The sequence below is a fragment of the Carassius carassius genome, chromosome 38 (genome assembly GCF_963082965.1).
Source record: "Carassius carassius chromosome 38, fCarCar2.1, whole genome shotgun sequence".
NCBI classification, from domain to species: Eukaryota; Metazoa; Chordata; class Actinopteri; order Cypriniformes; family Cyprinidae; genus Carassius; species Carassius carassius.
The window spans coordinates 821,479-843,312 of NC_081792.1; the positions used below are offsets into that span (position 1 = coordinate 821,479).

General features: G+C 40.1%; 1 protein-coding gene across 1 annotated transcript; it reads right to left on the reverse strand.

Moving 5' to 3' along the window:
• Window positions 1–3,593: 3,593 nt before the first annotated feature.
• On the reverse strand, window positions 3,594–17,657 carry LOC132119138 (nck-associated protein 1-like). The gene is made up of 31 exons (XM_059528886.1): window positions 17,470–17,657; window positions 16,029–16,139; window positions 15,838–15,930; window positions 15,397–15,453; window positions 15,168–15,310; window positions 14,206–14,296; window positions 13,782–13,919; window positions 13,616–13,664; window positions 12,729–12,885; window positions 12,557–12,613; window positions 12,361–12,457; window positions 12,104–12,213; window positions 11,704–11,836; window positions 11,527–11,608; window positions 11,231–11,289; window positions 10,337–10,482; window positions 9,978–10,110; window positions 9,291–9,410; window positions 8,877–9,016; window positions 8,668–8,799; window positions 8,006–8,224; window positions 7,782–7,912; window positions 7,387–7,484; window positions 7,175–7,268; window positions 5,929–6,011; window positions 5,541–5,621; window positions 5,344–5,437; window positions 5,135–5,251; window positions 4,814–4,923; window positions 4,296–4,385; window positions 3,594–4,210 (listed from the first exon to the last, which is right to left on the reverse strand). The coding sequence occupies exons 1-31, from the start codon at window positions 17,557–17,559 to the stop codon at window positions 4,094–4,096; spliced, it is 3,372 nt and encodes a 1,123-aa protein (XP_059384869.1). The 5' UTR covers window positions 17,560–17,657; the 3' UTR covers window positions 3,594–4,093.
• Window positions 17,658–21,834: the final 4,177 nt, after the last annotated feature.

Here is a 21,834-nt window from a genome sequence, read left to right on the forward strand (position 1 = left end):
TTGTTGGCATGAGGCGCAGGGTCGTGATGGGGAGAGGAAAGGCTAGTGGTGTCCTCCGTTCTGGCAGATGTTTGTATATGAAGTTCCTGGAGCTGGGCAGTCAGTTTTGACAACTGAGTATTCAACTCAACCTCCCAGGACATGGATGTTAGCTGGGAGGCATGCTGACCCAAAAGAATGCCCTGCTGGGTGACTGCTGATCTGAGGGGATTTGCAGATCAGCAAAAAAAAATGTATTTAACAGGCTTGAATTTCAAAAAGGTAAAAAATAAACAACAAAAAACTATCCAGGTACAGGGCAGCCCGGAGCAGATCCAAAAGTGCCTCCTGGACGAATTCCAATTGGGAAAATCCACCAAAGCAAGGCCCAGATAAACTGACAGGAGAGGCGGGGGTGCTGTTGAGGCGGGGAACTGGTGGCGAGACGAAGAAGAGCAGAGACAGCAATCGGAAATCGCAAACAAGGGAAGGACTGGAGAAGTTAGCGCTGCCTGAAAGCAGGAGGGAGAGGGAAATAACAAAACTAAAGGATGAAAACAAAACTGGCACGCTCTCTGTGCAGGTAAAACATGAGACGTGGTCGGAGCTAAGACAACAAGGAGCACAACACAACGATCTGACAACAGACAGCACACATGAGGAGACTAAATAGAGAAGGAGTGATTAACATAATGCAGAGCAGGTGATAGTGGCCAATAATAAGATAACAATGGAACAAGAAGGTGGAGACGGGCAGCACAATGACACAGAAGCACATGGTAAGTGTAAACAACCACACACACCAACACACACACAATAAGGGAAAAAAAAAGACAGATCAGCCCGGGGGCATGACAATTCAAGAGTTTTGGAGCCAAATACGAAAAAGCTCTGGACCACTAAACCAGAAAAAAATAGAGCATCTGCAAAATTTCCAGTGACATGACTAAGTACAATGTCAACGGACAAAATTGTAGAATGTCACCGCAGTAATTACTCAACAACAGGCAGGACCAATCTCTTTTTGACATTATTTTTGATTCTTTTGAAACACTCTTTTGTTCTTTTTTTCATGTTCTAACAGCATTTCAGCCGAATATTATAAATGTGTTCATTACCTGTCTAGCGATGTGTATTTATGTTGAAATATACTAAAACAGCGGGTTGTCTTTTCAAATATTCTAGCGCGTGTTGTTATATTTATCTAGTTGGCCTGTGTGGTTTATGTTTTACGCTTCAGAAATGTGACGTGATTTCTGGTAAGGGAACATTGTGAGCACCGATGTTCCCTGGTTTCTGAGGTGAGACACACCCTAAGTCTATCAGAAATAGAATCAGAATTTGCTTTATTCACCAGGTATGCGCAAACACACAAGGAATTTTTTTTTTTTTTAAGGTGCACCTGGTACAAACATACAGATCGGACATGAGTACAGAAAAAAAAAACAATTAAATAGTAAGATTTAACCATAAATAATGTGTATGAATCTGGAACAGTGTGCATTTTTACTCTATACAGAACTGTATAAATAAAGAGATATGTATATGTATTTACCAAATACCTGAGAAAGAGGCAATAATAAAAGATGTAGAATGAATTACGGAAATGAATTACAGAACACAGGTAATGATTCATGTGAATAACAGTGTACATATAATGTGCGAGGCACCTCTTTTCGTTACTTTTCCTGCACCCCGTTGTTAAACACTGACATCACCACCAGTTTTAATACACTGTAGAAGTGAGTGCGCATCCAATCCATCAACTGGCGTAAAGTTTAAAAACCCTTCCATAACATTCCCGGCATTTAGGTAGCGGACTACTGCGGAAATTTGTTATTTTTTTATGTCTTTACTCTCATCTACGGTTAACACAAAATAACCAGCATCCCTTAGTTCATAGCTGATCTGTTTCCTTACCATATCAGCCATTATAACGATTATCTCAGTTTGCACTTTGTGAAGAGTATATTTTACATTTGACGGATTGTCAGCTATCTTTTTAGCAACACTTTGGTCAAAAAAGCTGAAGACATTGAGGAGTTTGACAGAGTCCCCTGTTCACTGACTGCTCATCCTCTCTGTGACCACGCTGAGCAATGCCCTGACATGTCATGCAGAAGTAAAAAAAAAAAAAGTGCTCATCCATAAAAAAAGTGTTTCACACAGCACCGGGGGTGAACAAGGTTCTCCTGTAGCAAATCAATTAATTTTTGTAAGAAAAATATCCATACTCAAAAATTACTTTGACTTAATTTGCACTCACAGTTGTAAATGAAGCAGTTCCAGGGGAATGTCGTATGAAGTCAGCTTTGAGCATTCGCCGCTCAGAAGTGATAAACGTGGAAACACAGTGGAGAGAACAAAAATAGTCACTAATTAGAAGTACAAAACAAGGATTTGGAAAGAAGAATGTTGTAGGATTTTGATATAAGCCTAGAGGAGACAGGTTTTCCATTGCTAAAGTAAGGATTCTTTGATTCCTTTACTCCTAGGAACAAATGTTGATTTTCACGAGACTCACTGGTGCATGCGCCGTGCTGACCTCATACATTATTCCCCCAGAACTGCTTCAGTGTACAGCTGTTGGCGCAAGCTAGATTAAAGTCATTATTATGTTTTAAATATGGATATTTTTCTTACAAAAACGCATCGATTCACTACAGAAGGCCTTTATTCACCCCCTGGAGCCATGTGAGACACTTTTATTTTATGGATGGGCGCTTTTTATTTAACTTCTTTTGGACTGATGAATTCAACACCCACTGAGTGCCATTAAACAGCTTGAAAGATAAAATATTTTTTTTATATAACCCAGACTAGATTTGTCTGAAAGAAGAAAGTCATATAAACCTAGGATAACTTGAGGATGAGTGATTTATGGGCTAACTTTCATTTTTGGGTGAACTAACCCTCTAATTTAGACGTTAATAGATTTGCCCCACAGTTAAGACAATACAGCCCCGATGCTAGTGGTGAAAGCTTAGACTTTTTTGATGAAGGAGTGCTGGACATTTGGATAATTGAGCATGCACTAGGGAAGGCTTGCATGAGCAGCTGGAAGGCCTTGGAAGATTCCAGAGAACATGGAACAATATTGGTCTTATTTTTGAAGAGAGACATTTGGGAAGCAACAATGGTGTTAAAGTTCCAAATTAAACTGCAGTGAAAGTTTGATAATCAAAGGAAGCGGAAAGATGTAGAAATTACAAGGAAGAGCAGTGCAATCTATACAGCCATTGTTGTGACTAGACAAACAGGGTGAATGAAGTGTGAGCATTTATGGAGTCCTTGATTGTGGGGCAGGGGTGAAAGAATAAAAGTCCTGATAGATGGAGCAGAAAGAGGGAGGAGCCAGGGATTTTAATAAAGGCAGGACAGGAAACATGCCGCTAAAGAAATCTTCAAGGAAATGTTTACAAGAGCATGCTTGCTTCTGTTATTGTGTTCTACCAAATATTCTTTGTATCCATTGTATTAATTCCAAATAATCTCTAATATATGTTCATATAAACAAACACACTAGACGCGAACATAGCAAAACAGACACAAATATATCAATAATGAAAGATTTTTATTATTATTAGATAAAATTTTCACTTTATAAATCACTTTATTTTAAAAATCATTTTTAGAAAAAGCTTAAACATTTTGAAATGCATTTAAGCAAAATGCAAATGAGCAATGTACACCACAATCACAGTCATTGCCTGGAAACTATTTTAGGATTCTAGCAGGTTATTATTATATACTTGTTTAGATGCTTCTGCTAGGCACTGCAATTTCTGCTTATATTCTGGGCAATAAAGAAGATTAAAAATGTGCAAATTATGGTTATCAGTGAATTTGTATAATGCATCAGCTAGTGGTGACCTACATGAAAATAAAACTTTCTGCTATTAATTGTTGTGTCAACAGGTTAAAAGCGAAATAATTTTTATACAAAGCTGTATACTGCTAACACCTTTCTATATATTTTTATTTTCCTCCTAGGTGCACTGGAATCTACTTAGACAAGTATACACAATAAAAATTAAACCAGCTGAATATTAATTGAAAATGTTAAACTATGATACGTACAGAAACAAAGTAATGAATTTACATCCTCATAAGTTTAGCCCATAGTGTGGATGAAGGTCTTGTGCACCTCTCTGTAAGCGTTTCGGAGGAGTACATATGGAAAACACATTTCCAGCATGTCTTGACTCAAGAACGGTGACTGCTCCACTATCTACAACATAAAGAATACAAAAGTAAGATTTGTGTAATAAACCATTTTTAAATGATAATTCAATTACTTGTCCTAGGTTTATTACCATGTGTAGAATGACATAAATGGAATCTCTGTTCTTTATTTCCATTCGCTCCATGTTCTGACCTAATTGCAGTAAGATGGATGATGCCACCTACAGAATATGAGATAAAAGATTTTACAATAAGGTCTGATTAGTTCATGATTAGTGCGTTAACTAACACTAACTACAATTAGCAGTATATTTGTCACAGTATTTACTAGTCTTTGTTAAGGTTAGTTAATCAAAATACAGATATATTTCATGTTAGCTCAGGTTCTCATATTAATAATACTAATTATAATATTAATAAATTTTAATAATGTATCGGTAAATGTTGAAATTCACATTAGCTGAGATTGAATAAATACTGTAAAACAATTTTCATTTTTAGTTCATGTTAACAAATATAGTTAAAGTTAACGAATTTTGTGAAGCATTACCGAGATTTTCAGTAAATGTTTGCTATGGATTTATGAATGTCAATGTATGGAATGAAAAATAGTGAATTCTTGCCGTGTATTCAGTGGAGGATCATTTACCTTCAGGAATTCTTGAAGCTGTGTCTGGATATTTTTTCTCTGGACAGTGAACATAGCAGCAGCGAGATGGTTAACTGCAGTGGCTAAGCAATGAATGTTGTTTTGATGACCTGTTGAAGAACAAGACAAAATCGTATGAGCTACAGAAAGAGTTTAGCAAAATACATCATCAAGGATCTGCATTTACTCTAAGTATTAGCCTTTAATTTATGGTCTGTTTTATTTATGGGCTTGTTGTTCCAGCAGAGCAAGTGAAGATGTGCTCTTCTGCTCCTTGTGCTGGTTGTTCTCGTCAACTCCTGCTCTTCTGCTCCACGTTACCTCCATGTGCTCGACTGTAGAATGAGTTTGGATCCAGGCACAGGCTGGGTAAAGACACGGCTATAAAAACCAGCAGCAGGCAGGAAATTTTGTACTCTTCCTCAGTGGACGAGTTGTCTGCCGGAAATAATAATAAATATTTGTATTGGAAAAAATAGATTAACTTGAGATATTGTTTCAGACAGACAGACTTCCATGTGGGACTTCACCTGTCTGCATGTTAGCTATGGCTGAAACCAGCGCAGGGTCGATCTCACACGGCAAACCAGCGGCCGAAGCCATTTCATATACACTGAGTGTGACCTACACATAATCAGAGATGGAAAGACAATCCAAAAGATGAGGTATTACTTATGATGACATGTGGTTGTGAAAAAACAACAACAGGTAAAGACTTGTGATTTACCTTGATGTCACCTTCAGAGCAGATGTAGTCCTTCATGCATTTGATGGGTCTCATGATAAATGGACAGTGTCTGTCCATGATCTACAGAAGGAAATGATCAGTAGACTTACGTCCCTTGGTCACTCAAAAACCCAGCAGTTCATCATAACATGTAAAAACTATAAAGCAGTTATCTTGATGTACACATGACAAATACAGAGGGCATTACTGTGTTTTTTAAAGCTTGAAAATATTTATGTATAGCTTGACATATATAACAATTGTTTTGTTTTTTTTACATTTAATATTAACATTATATTGGATACTATTGTAATGTATATAAATGTAGAAAACACTTGATGTATTGTGTTCTGATTCAACATTAATTTACATAAAAAGAGACATTCACCTCCCCTAGAGCTTCTTGGACCATAGAGCGAAATGACAGGATCACACCAATAATCGTCATTCTTTTCAAAACATTCTCACAGCCTGGTGAAAAACATTGGATAAATCGACTTTTCATTGAAGTACAAGTCCACAGAGGAATAAGAGAAGAATAGAATTATGAATGAGTGATAGAAACAATGATCACCAGCAGGAGTGCCCAAGAGCTCATTTCCCATAACCCCTGACTCCTTATCAGACTCCACCGCTTTACAATCAGAAGGACTGTCAAGGTTTTGTGTTTTCCTTGTTTTTGACCCTGGACTGTGTCTGATTTCTGACTGTTTGCTGCCTGCCCTGACCTTCACCTGTTTATTGGATTACTCTTTTGTCTCTTGCTGGATTGTACCTGTTTGCTGTTGTTTGACTCTGTCTGTTTTCACCTCACTTCTGAATCAAGCTGCATTTGCATCCAAATCCATCTCCATGCCTCCCAACCTTACACCTAGCTTAAAAAGCATTAAAAATACATTATGATGAAGAAATGTATTACATTTAATTTAAAAAAGCTAATTTAATTTGTTGAATTATTATAATTCAATGTATTTATACAATAATATTTCAATTATTTATATTGAATTATTATGAATTACATTTCCTGCCTTTTAATTTTGTAGGGTACTGGTAATAACAACTCTCTTATATTTGTATTTCTGGTACAGTTTTGCCATGTCTGGTTATTGCATTATGTTTTTAAGGGAGTGTTAACACAGAGGAGACGTTTGTGTGACAGAAGAGTTCAGAAGAGAGTGGAAGAAGAGCAGTATTTAGCCTCTCTTTTTTTTTGACTTCAAGTGTGTGTTAAAGCTTGTTAAAGTGTCAGATAGTGAGAACTGGTTGGAATCACCTCACGATTCAGTTTGAAGCTGCTCTTGTCACTACTGTAGACCTGTCAAAATCTTCCACACTAAACTAGAAAAACCATATCTGTATAGAGCTCCCATTGTACACGGGAGTATCAACAGACTGGGCCCTTCACTTCCCACTGCCAGACAATGAATGTCATTACATTATGTTTTTAGGCAGCTCATTTATTTGATGCTTTTCATTTATTTATATTTAATAATAAATTAGTAGTTGTGATTACGTTTGAAAGGAAGAATGTTAAAAACCCCAGAAAACTATGTAGGATGAAGTTTTCCGAATGGTGTCAGATTAGATTTGAGCTTGAGTAATGAAGCGTGGATGTTTTTGAACTGTAATTGCACCTGTTAGTTTCTTCTGAAGGTCAATCATTGTTTCAGGATTCTCAAACTTAGCTCTCATTTGCACCAGGACATCCATGTTGTCACTTACAAGTTTCTGAAAGCAAAATCATGAGCTAATTCAATCGTTTTGTTAATAACTTTAATTAGCGATTTAGTTGCACTTGTTTGTACATTATGCCACAATACTTTCTTCATTTTGAAAAATGTCATACCTTCAGTTCTCCAACTTGGGATATGACGTGCCACATGAGGTTCTCATTTAAAAACTTCAGTCCATAAGGGCCAATCAGTTCAGCCAATGATCGCAAACCTGCAGAGAAATATGTCACTATAAAATCAGTCTTTTACCATGTATCCATTTAATATAATAATATAATTTTAAGAACAATACAAAAACAGGAAGTGTGGGCATGTAGTATATAGAATGCTTTCAATATCTTTTCACATAATTGTTGTTGTAGCTATAAAGGAAACATGTTATATTACTTTAGGAAACCAATGCTTAAGAATACATGTATAAAAACTAAAGTGTTATACAGATCCAGTAGGCTATTCAAATTGTGCAACAAAATATTTAGCTGAAATATCATCTTAATTTTCAGCTTACCACAAATGTCAGCATATTCCTCTGCATGAAAGCTCTGCTCGTTCTCAGTATTCTGGTTGATGAAACACTGTGTGGTAGGACAGTGGACTATGAGAGCACTGCTGGCCTGACGCAAGAGACCCTCCAGAAACCTGACAACAGGAGAACAGAAACCATTTAAACACAGCAACTAAAAGGAGAGCAGAAATCTGATATTTCAAACAAGAGCCGTCCTGAGGTCTTACCAGTTTGTGTAGAGTGTTGTGATGGTCTGAGATCCGTATGAGTCCAGCGGCTGCGTCTGCTGCAGCAGGACGCTCTTCACCAGTCGTGTGACGTCAATGTTGATGTAGCAGCTGAGGCTGTGCAGACTCGTGACGTACGCCTGAATCCCAGCCAGCAGGTCCGAGGGACGGGCGATTTCATGAGTGCTCTGATTATAATTGGCCATCTGCACAATTACCCTGTAAACCTCGATTGGTTAGGTGGCAGTGATGCTGACTGAGCAAAGCAGTGCATGATTAATGATTCATCAAACTCATGTGTTTCTACCAAATGCCTTTTCATTGACATCTTACAGTTGTGAAGGCTGACTCTCTCTCAAACAAACTTTAAAGGAATATTCTGGGTTCAAAACATGTTTGACAATTGCACTTGTAGCATAATGTGGATTACCACAAAGTGAATGGGGCCACTCCGTAAAGGTTCAAATACTCCACGAGACATGAACGATATCTGTGTTATGACTGTAAACAGCTTTAACAATACACATTTAAGTGCTTCATAGTAACCTCTATTTTTGCTTTTTTTAAGAAAAGGAGGGAACCTGGGATATTCCTTTAAGACACAAAAAACTCATTTTGTGTTGTGATCCAAACTGAGTAAACACTTGAAATATTAGCAGTACTTGTTGAGTCTTATCTCCATCTGTGTGAGCAGGAACTCAGCAGGTACAACGATGTGCTTGAACACGGTGAAATCAGCACAGATACTGTAGGAAGCGCACAGTTCTGTCAGCGCCAGATGCATCTTATCCAGACTACAGGAGAAGAGAAGAGAGCCAGTGAGATTTCACATCTACAGCTAACTATCAAGATACTGTGAGATCTTACGTACTTTGTGACAATGGCTCTGTCCTTCCTGAGGCTCTCTGTCCCTGGTTTCTCTTTAGGCACATCTCCTTTCTTTGGTAAGGACTTCTTCAGTTTTTTATTGCGTGCTGTACTGATGGTCTCGGCACTGTGTTTGGGCAATAACTAAAACACAGTACAACACAGCTGAAAACACAGCATGCTTATGACTGTGAGGGCAGATGGCGTAGAGTAAAAAAACATAGATAATTTGCTCTTCATAAAACTCTTTTTTGTAGTTACCCACTCTGTAATATTCACAGAGAGATAGTGTTATCTAACATTTTACTTTCAGCCTAATTCCAGACCCCTTTAACTATAATTTTAGTTCAGTTTATGTTGGTCGATCCCCATGGCTTTACGTCACACTGAATCATCTGGTTCTCTGTGTGTAATGTACCTTCTCGTGTAGATTACACTGTTCAGCACATATCTCCAGCACAACCGAACACGTCTGACGGGAAATCTCCTCCAGAAAGGACACACACAGCTTCAAGCTTTGTTTCTCTATTTCTTCAGTCTGGTCCATGCACACACATGCATTTAACAAGAAACAAATGACAGAACATCACTTAGGAGTAGTGCAAACAGTGTTTCAGTTTTTACTTTGAAAAGTGATCTATGCTAGAATTTACTTTAAACCCCACTTTTTGGACTATATATTTCATGATCCTGGAACAAAAATCCATTTTATTCAGCGAATCAGCTGTGAGATACAAGACATCAGTTTTGAACGGAACTTTAGGTTCTTAACAAATAGTCCAGAATCACAGATGTGTGGTGCAGATGGACACCTGGACAGTCTGAGGGCAATAACAGATAGACAATTGTGTTCATGATAACTAGGAAATCTACCCTGTACTTGCATTATGAATGATATGCTGGTTAAGTATGTGTATTTCAGTTATCTTTAGTCATGCATTTACATTGTGACTGTCTCTCAGACAGTATAGTATCTACTCTGAGTTAGGGTTATCTGAAGGTGCTGCTGAAGAACTGTGCTACTCTACTACCTTCAATAAATTCTTCTCCCCAAAAGTTCTCTGGTCAATCTAAGACATTGGCGCGCCAGGCTAACAGTACTGACCTCCTCTGGACAGAGCGGATGGAGACACTGACTGAAGTGTGAGCAGATGACTGGGAAAGCCGTGAGGTAGCGCTGCATGGACACATCCTCACTGCTCTGAGAGAACAGCTTCTCAAACACACGCGCGTGGAAACTGAAACATTACAGGCACGTCAACTCAAAAACAAATGACTGTATCTCTAAGCTGTATGCATTTTAACGCACAAAAGATGCAAACTTAAGCAAGGTGCATTTTTGATTAATATCCTAAATCGCAGAATGTCATATTTATTCTTAACACGTGTGGATGACCCTTACACCTTAAAACATGCATCTGAATGAATGTAACAGCTTCAGTCACTGAGTCAGAAGTGACTCACCAGAGGTTCGAGAGATCAGCCGTCTCACAGAGGAGTTCATTCACATTGTCCATCATCCGAGTGTGAAACTGGGCCATGTTCATGACTTTGGCAAGATCAGGGTAGTCCTTCAGTGCCAGAGGAGCTTTACCAATGCTGGTGTAAGCCTGAAGAGTGCAAACAGATCTGGAGTTACACTTAATGGAGTATTGAGACTGAGTGTCTGGAGTGTGCACTAAACCCATGTGTTCATTTGGGAGACATTTTTACACAAAATAGGGCTGCAAGTTAAGATTATTTTGCTAATTTGTTAACTGGATTAATCTATGTAGTCTATGCTAGAAAGTATCTGTGAAATTTAAAGGATGATTAAGTTTTAAAGTAAAATGTCTAAATAAATTGCTAAAATAATAATAATGATACTACTACTACTAGATATGCAGTGGTGCTTGCTGTGGCAAAACTCGGCAGTTGGTTGGTAGGGTGGTTCTAGGTGGTTGCCAGGGTACCCAGGGTGGTTGCTAGGGTACCAAGGGTGGTTTCTAGGTTAATCGGGGTGGTTGCTAGGTACTTGGGTTGGTTAAGAACTAGCCCAGTGGGTGACAGGTTAATTTGGTGTGCTATTCATTAAATAAAGAAATATGGTTCAAGACTTAGTAGTAACAATACATATGTTTTAAAAAAAGTGGAGGGAAACCCCCAAAAATGGCAGCGAGGTAAGCATTTTCCTGCTGAGATCTAATTGATTAGATGGACAAGTTCTCATATTTTAATTTAAAAAGTGTTCAGGAAAATTCAACTTCACCGTAAATGAATGAAAGTGTGTGTCCAAAGGTCTTCCTACAGAATGTTAGTTTTGCCTGTTTTCTTTTCTTATTTAGGCTGCAAATTAATTCAGTTTTTCTTCAGGCGTACCTGCAGTCTTAACCAGTCCAGCCTGAATGGTTTCAGGTCAAACTCTTCTCCTGCATCCACTGTGTAAAAAAAGACCACCAAAGAATATCCAGAAAAAAATAAATCTGTAAGTAACAATTGGATTTGAATTCCTGCTACAAATTTATCAAAGATGCTGTAAGATGGCAGTTGAACAATGTTTACTTGAGTATACCTTAAACCACACATGCAAACAAACCCACAATATTATTTATATTGCCTATGAGAGTATGCTCAGAGTACACAGCCTGTGTCAAGAAAACTGAAAGACAACTCACAGTGCTTGAGAGTCATCGCGGACAGAGTTGAGACAAACGACGACATAAGAACGGATTCTTCCTCCGGACAGACGAACATACCCTGACATGAGAAGATAGAAAAAGATAGCAAAACTACAAACCTTCTTATGCAGAACATGTTTAGTGCTGCAGCAAGCAGAGCCATGTGCTGGATACCTGAATGATGTCATTGAGCACTAGAGCATCATACTGTGACAAGTACTGAAGATGGTAGCGCTGGATAACATATCTGTGTTGAGCCAATAGAGTGCGCAGCTTTTCCATGTGATAGAGGAGCTCTGCCAACTGTCTGCACATCACAAACATTGAGCATGTGAACATATGAAAGCTTCATGTGTGTGTTCAATACACACAACTATCTAGGAAAGGGAATACAACCAAAGTAGTCTTTCCCTGTTTACAAAGTAACCAGTGCTTCACTTTTGCTTTTATGAGCAGCCTTCATAGCAAACATAATATACAAATGTGATTCATCAGTTAGAGGCACATTTGACTACTTTAAAACTTAGAAACCTTAGTCAGATACAGTATATTACAGAAGCTGAGTGAAACTTACGAGTCTGCGTAGTCCTCCGGGGTCTTGGTTTTAGGGATGTTCTCAGCATGGCGCACAAGCCAGAGCACTTCGTCACGGGAGAACGACAGCGCCATGAACACGAATAAAGCCTAGTGCGGGTAATTATACCATACAGATCTGAGCTCATGTGTGTCTTTCCACTCTGCAATTTATTCACATTTAAATATAGCAACAACAAAATAAATAAATAAACACTACTACCATTAACAATAATAAAGTGAAAGAACAGTTGAAACCTTGGGTCCAAGCAATGCTGGTTCATCCTCCAAAACTTTGGTGAGTTCCTTCAAGGCATTTCTCAGGAAGTTGCGCTTCTCTCTCCGCAATGCCCCGCTGGAAAACCCACGAGATGATGAAGATTTATTCTGCAGTCTGGAGTCTGTTAAAAGCTTGATGCCCATTTGAGATATTTGAAATACTTCAGATGCTCACCAGTTAATGATGACATGCTCTTTACACTCTTTGATGTCAGGAATGCGCTTGCTATACCTGTAAAGGCAGTGAAGATAAACTGTTTACATTATAAGAAATAATCTCCTGTACATCAAAATCTGAAGTAGCATTCATTTACTGAGTGCAAGGCTTTACTGTATGTACACGTTACCCTTTGAGACTGTCGAAGAAGTCCTCGGAGAGCTTGTGTATGTTGAGCACCTCGTCTCTGATGACTGTGAGGTACAGGCCGTTACGAAGGGCCGTCTTCCACAAATTCTGAGAGTCAGCATTGGTATTTAGACTGCTATGGCACAACAGGAAGCCAACTGACAACCATAAGATCACAGCATATCAGTACAAGTGTGGTGTACATTCATTCACATCAACATTAGGGAATTATCACTCGGACCTAAACACCTCATCTGGGGCATCTATTAATGGAAACATCCTTTTGGTCACATCCAAGTTTATAACCAGCAGGTCATTTACAGATATTTGGGGAGACTAAGATCCATAAAACTCAATCTACTACAGTATTACAGTTATACAGAGACTCATATTATCATGAGAATGGTTTTTCATTAACTCGTTAACATTGTCAGACTTCCATTTCTCTATTGTGATCGTCTCCAGTGCGGAGTACAGTTTCCCTGAAATAAACAAATCAATTTAATTCAGAGAAAGAGTCAGAATGAAGAATCATTCAGAGGTCACATAGATCTATAAAAGACCACCATCATACGAGAGTGCTCAGAGGTAATCTGTCAAGACTCTCATTCACGAATAAACGCGTGGATGATTTGTCCTTATAAACATCCCACAAAACATTTCCACCAGATTCACGTTTGCACATGAATTAGTTCTTTACCTTTCGCTAATTATTTCATATTATTCTAAATGAGAGACTGCGTTCTTCTTCTTCATTTTCATATGAGTGGTTTCCATCCAACTTTACCTCCCTCTCTCTTTCTCTCTCTCTCTCTCTTACACAGCTAGCGTAGCGTGATCTTAAAGGGTAAAGATTGTACCATCTCCTAGTATTTAACAGATACTCACTGAGGATCCAGCGCTCCATCACCTCCGTGGACAGATACTCACAAGCCATCTAGAAGCAATGCTCAGTGTTAGTTCTTTAAACAAACAGGCATATGCACGACTGTGTTGGACTGTAATGGGTTTGTGTAGTGAAGCCCCCAGCTGATCTGATGGCTGGTGTACGTACAGTGTCACAGCAGGTAGGGCTGAGCATGGCAGCAGGGGACGCCAGCAGAGACAGGAGCTGAGCGCTGCGCCACTGGTCAGCAGAGAGATTCCTCCGTGGATACAGCATGCGCAGAGAGAGCAGAGCCCCTGTCACAGACTGACCAACAACACACACATTCACATCAGCCCTGTGACCCAACCACTCACACACTAGAAGCTCTCAACAGTTTTCTGTCCAATATTCACTAGCTGTTCATTCCTCTTTAAACAGAAACTGAGTGGTACTGTAGGTGCCAAACACTAGAATATAGTAAGACCAACGCTGATTTAGCATATCATAAGAATATTATTTTCTATATGTATATATAATTGTCTATAAAACTACATACAACATCTAAACATATGTGCTTTGATGGAAATCCTAGAGTTAGTACGGGACTGACCTTGGTGTGGGGACCAAACTCCTCTGAAAGTTTTTTCCAGGGATGATCGTACTCAATAAACATCTGACCAAGTCGAGGGAACGAGGGATCACTGCATAGAGTTATAACACACACAATCATATACAGTATCATTATATATTTCTCATGTGTTCTATTACATAAATCTTTCTGCATTTGTATTATGTTTTTGAGCCAAGGACAGTTGATAATTGAGTTAATGAATGTATTTGGATGGTTAGATATAAATATTCAACATGATTATAAGAGTACTTAATTGATCGCAATAATAATATTCCTACAAGAATATAAAAGTTAGCATTTTGCATCTAGTCTTAAAGTAAAGCAATGATTTGTCTTCAGTGTGACCAAAAATGAGTCAATGTCCTGGGTATGAGAATCATCTAGATATTGAACAAAAGTGACTTGTTTCTGTTGTGTGCAGATTCGTGTTTCTAAACAATGACTGTGAGAATACGTAAAGATACATAAACCAGGAAAAGCCATTTACTACAAAATGTACATTTACTACATGTTTTGAAATGATCGACTGAGCAATTGTTCTGACATCACATCATCTGAAAGAAAAGCCATTTACAAAATCTGATTTCACACTGTATTCTTAAACTGAAAGATGATGTGTAAATATCGAAATCACGTTTCATTGCAGATAAATATTGACATTAAATGTACATTATATTTAACCCTATCTCATGACAATATGTAAGTATTGTACAAGTTGATGATTTTATATGAAAACATGAAGGTCCAACACCAAACCTAACCCTCATGTGAACAGATCATACAAAAACAAATGAATGAGATGTGCAAATGTGCCAAATAGGAAAATTAGGAAATTGTGTCAGTTTGTTTGCCTCCAAGTTGTAAAATACTTGTGAACTGAGTGTTGGTACGTGTAACTGTCCTAAAGCAGCGTGACTGTGTCTAAAGCTGTGGTCTGTTACCTGTTTCCATTCGAGAACTCATATGCACAGTTATACAGTCCGGCAATTGCCTTCTTGTCATCAATACGGGACAGCATGTAAAAGACTGAGGCGTAGGTGACGATAAGGTCCAGGTAGTTCTTGGTGAGGTCAAAATTTACAGCCTGAAATGGATTATGAGGACAGATTAATGTGAAACCAATCTCTGCCTCCTTTGAGTTTCTTTCCTCTCTTCAAGAGTTATACTTACTATGTCAAAGAAGCACTGACAGGCATCAATTGTGTTGAGCAACTCATAAACATTGTCCTAAAGAATAATGGAAATAAAAAGACACTATATATCAATCATATTACATTTACCAAATACATTGTTAGTAAAGCATTAGTTAATGTGAAATTTAACGTTCAAATTCTGGTGGATCTTCACTTTTTAACTCTTATTTTAAGGCACAACTCCAAATGCCTCACAAACAACAAATGTATCACCATTTTTCCTTAGAAATGGCCATATAAATTGCCGAAGTGGGAAAATAAATTTTTGCAAAAATTTGTAAAGATTTGTCTTCCTCGATTAAAGCAGATTACGTTGTACTTGCTTAACTAGAAACTGCTGTCTGGTAATATAACCAAGATGGCCACCAAATGAACTCGACTTAACTTGCCAAGGAGTTTGATGTGTTGACATTCTTACCCTGAACTCCATGACATCAATGAAAGACTCGTAGTAACTGTGCAGACTCTCCAGTACAGCTGACTTCTGCTTCTGTATACTGCTCAGATGTTGCTGCAGAAAGATTTAATTAAGAGAAGGAAATAAAATATTCAAGGTTTGAGCCAAAACCAAAGACAACAATGAATCACTTTTTATCTGTGAATACTCACACTGCCACCCCTGATGTCAACGTTGGGGAATTTTCTGTTGATGTATTTTACAGCAGACTCCATGCTTTTTTCAGTGAAGTATGATGGTCTTCGCTTTGGGTCTGTGAATACCTGAAAAAAAAAGCAAAAAAAAAAAAACATGTATACATGACCCAAAACCCAGAATGCCATGTCCCATAACAAGTCCAACTCTTAATCCATTAGGCCACGACTTCCCCACAGTGACAACACACAGATCCTCATTTATTATTATTATTACTAAATAAAGCTGCAAACAGCAGTTGCCAAGCTCAAGCACATCAACTGACAATGACACACACACCAAGATTGATGTGGTGTAGTCAGCGTGGGCTGACAATGACACACACACAGTTTGGTATCTATATACCTAACTGTTGCAGAGACACAGACTCAAATCCACTTTTTGAAATATTGCCATTAACTCCACTGATGAGTTAAGATATCATGGTTTGGTACATTTATTATATAGAATCCATAAATTCTGCTGGCATGCTCTGAAGATGATCTGAATCCAATTGTAAAGTTTGACCATACATGGTACCATTGTTGTCTGTATGGCTCAAAAATCAGCATCATTTACAAAAGGTCAAATTAATAGATAACTATAAGCAGAAGCCACAAGTTTGCATGACAAGTTTGTTTGCTCTATGTCAAATTTGTCTGTGTGTTAATTAAGAACAGTTTGACATGTTCGAAAAAGGGTTTACGAAAAATTAAATCTGAAAAAATGTTCCATTATGTACAATGATGTTCTGAAGTGCACATTGTGGATGTACACATAGATAAATATGATTTCTAACATTGTGTAGAGTTCTGCGGAAGCAGTGCAAAGACACTGAGAGATGTGGAATGTCCATCACAGAAACTCATGCTGTCAGGGTCGGACAGAGGATTTATTGCACTATAACGCTCACATTAGTCTTGACAGTGGATTAGTCCTTTTAAAGCTCTCTCATGACTCTGTGTAACACTGGTTTCTGAGACAGACAGGAAGTGCAGCCTGTTTGCAGTATGTGTGAGAGAGATGTGGTTTACAGAGAGGCCTGACAGGTCCTGTTCATTTCCTGTGTGCACTTCCTCTTTCTCTACAAAACTGAGACGGAACCTACTTTCTTTTGAACACATGACAAAATACAATACATAAATGATACTTTTAAAAGTTAAAAAAATGTACTTTCAAATCCCATCTGAATAATAAAAACACATAAAAACACTTCACGATTAAAAAAGCACGATTAAAAAAGATGTGAGCATCGTTTGGTTCTGAAAACAATTCAACAAACAAAGCGGTTAACTAAGTTCAGTCCCTTGGGAATCAGTCACATATTCACTGCAAGTTCAAAAAAAACAAAATTCAGCCCAGCCTATATTCGTCTTTTTCACAGGTTTGTGAATATTATAATAATCCATTTTCTCTCACCTTTTTAATGTGGTTCATCCTGATCAGCACTCCTTGACCCCGGTCATTGAGTATGACCAGTTTTTCAGCCAGTTTGAACTGATAGGCCATGATCTCTGTCCAGATGAAACGATCCTCAGGAGTGAAACAGTGAACGCTGTGGTCTTCAGAGATCAACACTGACACCCATTCTGTAGAGAAGGCGGTGCTCGCAGAGCTTCCGCTCCTCATGTCTTATGACACATCCCAGCACGTTCACACTCAACTTACATCTGTCTCACATTTGATTAAATTCTTCTGCATTTATTGCTACTGAGCAAAGACAGGCCAAATAAAACTCCAAGTGTGGCATGGCTGCTGCTGCTTCCTCCTAGAGAAAGTGACTCAGTGACTCTTGACTTTACAGAGGAGATCAGCTTTCACTGATACACAGAATCCTCAATTCTTCCATGTTACTTAAGAAATTAACTTTAAAGAAGAGTGTTCAGTGTTTCAGTGAAATAAAGTTGTTCTGTAAACATGCTAGTGGTGAGTAAACTGCACAAACAGAAAACAGTGCAGGACATAGTGAGCGACTGAAGGCCACAACATGGAAACATGGAGTAATGTTGCTCCTTATGAGTCTGCATAGAAGATGCAGATTTTTCACAGTCTCTGTTGATTTTATTTTTCACAGACTTTTACGGAAACCTTGAAAATCAGCCAGGGGTGTACGTGATCTTGATCTCAATCAGCCAACAACAGTGAACCAGTCAAATTCAGAAAGACACAATTACGCTCCATCCCAGGTTTTTTCTTGTTTAAGAAGCTATTTCACTTATGTCACAATAGAGAAGACAATTGTGTGTTTAGCTCAACATATACTCATTATACTGAGAACAATGGAATCAAGAACAGAGGAATTATTTCATCCCAAGAAAGATTTAGACACAATATCTCTTGTTCATCAAAAGCTACACTTGTCAGGTGAAATATTTGTTAGCATGAAACGCTCTCAGTTGCTCACATAACCTAGGTTCTACCAGAAAGACTCAGGAGGAGTAGATAAGAATGAAGTATTTATTTACAAAAACATTTAAAAAAAACGGAATTATTTTGGCAAAGGCCCCATCCGTAGCGTGGATCTGAAGTTTGTAGATACCAGAAAAGAAAGATGAAGATACCCCAAAAGAAAGATGAAAAATGTAATACACACCAGGTGAATTATTTCTTAGAGGATCCTGAAACATGAATGAAGAGAGATAAATTGCGATAAATAGCCAAACATAAGAATATAACATCAGATTATAGCTAAAGTATGAGCTTATATGGCAATGAAGATAGACCATGGAGCCTCCGAGAGAGGCGCCACAATAGGCCGCAGAAAAGGCCCCGGCGGGCTACAGAGGAGAAGGCCAGAGAAATGAGCTGCAGAAGGAAATAACACTTAGAGAGGCAACCATAGAATAGATAGTAATAGAGGACAAGAAGGCCAGATATTGATAGGGGCCGCTATAGGCCGGACAGAGACCCATGGGCCATAATGAGGACAAGGGGCCCCAGCGGGCCAGAGAGGACTTAACTCATTGCAACAAAGGGTAAACCCAAAAAAAAGGAAGACTGACTCAGAAAGAATGCCACAAGGGGGAGGCCAGAGAAACAGGATACAGAAAAAAAAAATGCTACATACATAGGCAAACAAAGGGGAGGTCACGAAAAGAAAAACCATTGGTTGAAAGTGGTAATATGAATAGTATTTCACCACCACCAGTAATTGCAAATAGATAGTCGAAATAGAAGGGATTATGAAAGCCTTTAACAATGTATCAGGTAAGATCTTGAAAGGATTTAGCTTAGAGTAGATGGGCCACGATAGGCCGGACAGTGATAGAGGCCACGATAGGCCATGCTGAGAGCTAGGCTGTCAGGAGAAAGCAGGCTGGATTCAGATGCGGGTAAACTCAAGGCTTTATTCAAACAGACAGAGAAGATGAGTCACGGTTCACAGGTTAACTCGCAGTGACAGGATGAGTAGCAGATGAGTCACATTTCACAGGTTTAACTCGCAGTGACAGGATGAGCAGCAAATGAGTCAACGCAGATGAGTAATGTTCCACAGAAGTACGTATAACCGCCGAACCGGAGGGATGACAGCTGAAAACTACTAGGAGCTCTGGGCTTGTAAGAACAAGGGCAGAGAAATCAGCTAAACACACTGGAGCCTGAGGACAAGACACGACAAGGTGAGTACAAAGTGCTGCTAGATTATCGGAGCTATTGGTACGAGTAACAACAGTCTGACAATAGACAGAGAAACACAGGGAATAATAAAGGGGAAAAAATTTGAAGGACATAGAGAACAGGTGGCGAGCAATTAAGGTTAACAACGGAGAACAAGGGAGGCGGGGAAAACACAAACAGGCAGACGCGGTGAGCTGTCAAACCATCCCAACACACACACACACACACACACACACACACCAAAAAGGCAGGTGATTAGCCCCAAGACCTGACAGTACCCCCCCTCCCAGGAGCGTCACCTGGTGCTCTAGGAAGGGGCCTACCTCGATGCCGCCGGAAGTCCTCAATCAACGAGCGGTCCAGAATGTCCCGGGACAGCACCCAACACCTCTCCTCTGGGCCATACCCCTCCCAGTCCACAAGATACTGAAACCCCTTGCCCAGTTGGGCGGTCTCCCGGGCGGAAGGCACCTTGGGCAGGGGAATAAAATGAACCGCTTTGGAAAAGCGATCAACCACCGTGAGAACTACAGTGTTTCCCTTCGACGGAGGAAGCCCAGAGACGAAATCAAGGGCAATATGTGACCAAGGACGGGAAGGGATAGGGAGAGGATGCAGTAGACCATCAGGAGGGCGATTGACAGGCTTACTTTGGGCACATGTGGGGCAGGCCAACACAAACTGTCTAACATCAGCGGCCATAGTAGGCCACCAGAAACGCTGTCGGGTGGCAGACAACGTTCTCCGAATACCTGGATGGCAGACTAACCTGGACGAGTGACCCCACTCAAGGACCTCAGAGTGCAGCGCAGCCGGCACCGGCAACCTGCCCGCCAGGCACTCTCCCGGCACTGGCACCCCTCGACCGGCCTCCTCAACCCGCTGCTCGATACCCCACGAAAGAGCCCCGACCACCACCCCCTCAGAAAAGGATGGCCTCGGCCGCAAACTCCCCCCCTGGAGCACCGAACAGGCGAGAGAGGGCATCGGGCTTGGTGTTCTTAGATCCTGGCCGGTACGAGAGGGTGAAGTTGAATCTGGCAAAGAAGAGCGCCCAGCGGGCCAGACGCGAGCTCAGCCTCTTGGCCGAACGGATGTATTCCAGGTTCTTGTGATCCGTCTAGACCAAGAAGGGCTGCGCTGACCCCTCCAACCAATGACGCCACTCACCCAAGGCCACTCGTACCGCCAGCAGTTCTCTATTGCCGATGTCATAGTTACGTTCTGCAGGGCTGAGACGACGAGAGAAGAATGCACAAGGATGAACCTTCCCATCATGGAGGGAACGCTGAGATAGAACTGCGCCAACCCCAACGTCCGAAGCATCAACCTCGACAATGAACTGGGCCTCCGGATCTGGAACCATCAGAACAGGTGCAGAGACAAAACGGGACTTTAAAATGTCAAAGGCTACCTGCGCCTCCCGGTTCCACCTGAAGGACACCTTAGTGGAGGTTAAGGCTGTCAGCGGTGCAGCGATCTGACCAAAATTCCGGATGTATCGCCGGTAGAAGTTGGCAAAACCCAGGAAACGCTGCAGAGCCTTCCGGGAGTCAGGGACCGGCCACTGGGCGACAGCTTCAATCTTAGCGGGATCAGGCTTGATCCCCTCCATAGAAATAATGTGGCCAAGGATCGTAACTGACTCAGTATGGAATTCGCACTTCTCCGCCTTGACAAACAACTGGTTCTCTAGTAACCGCTGGAGAACCCGTCTGACATGCTGGGTGTGTAACTGGAGAGAAGAGGAGAAAATCAAAATATCATCCAAATACACAAAGACAAATTGATTAATCATGTCACCCAACACGCTATTGACGAGTCCCTGGAAAACGGCTGGAGCATTGGTAAGACCAAACGGAAGAACCAAATACTCGTAGTGTCCCGAAGGGGTGTTAAATGCCGTCTTCCACTCATCCCCCTCCCGAATGCGCACCAAGTGGTAGGCGTTGCGCAGGTCTAGCTTGGTGAAGACCCGAGCTCCCTGCAATAATTCAAAAGCAGAAGTTATTAAAGGTAGGGGGTACCTGTTCTTGATAGTAATGTCATTCAAACCTCTGTAATCAATACAAGGGCGCAGGGAGCCGTCCTTCTTCTGAACAAAGAAAAAACCTGCACCAGCGGGAGAGGAGGAATGGCGGATGAGCCCAGCCTGAAGTGACTCAC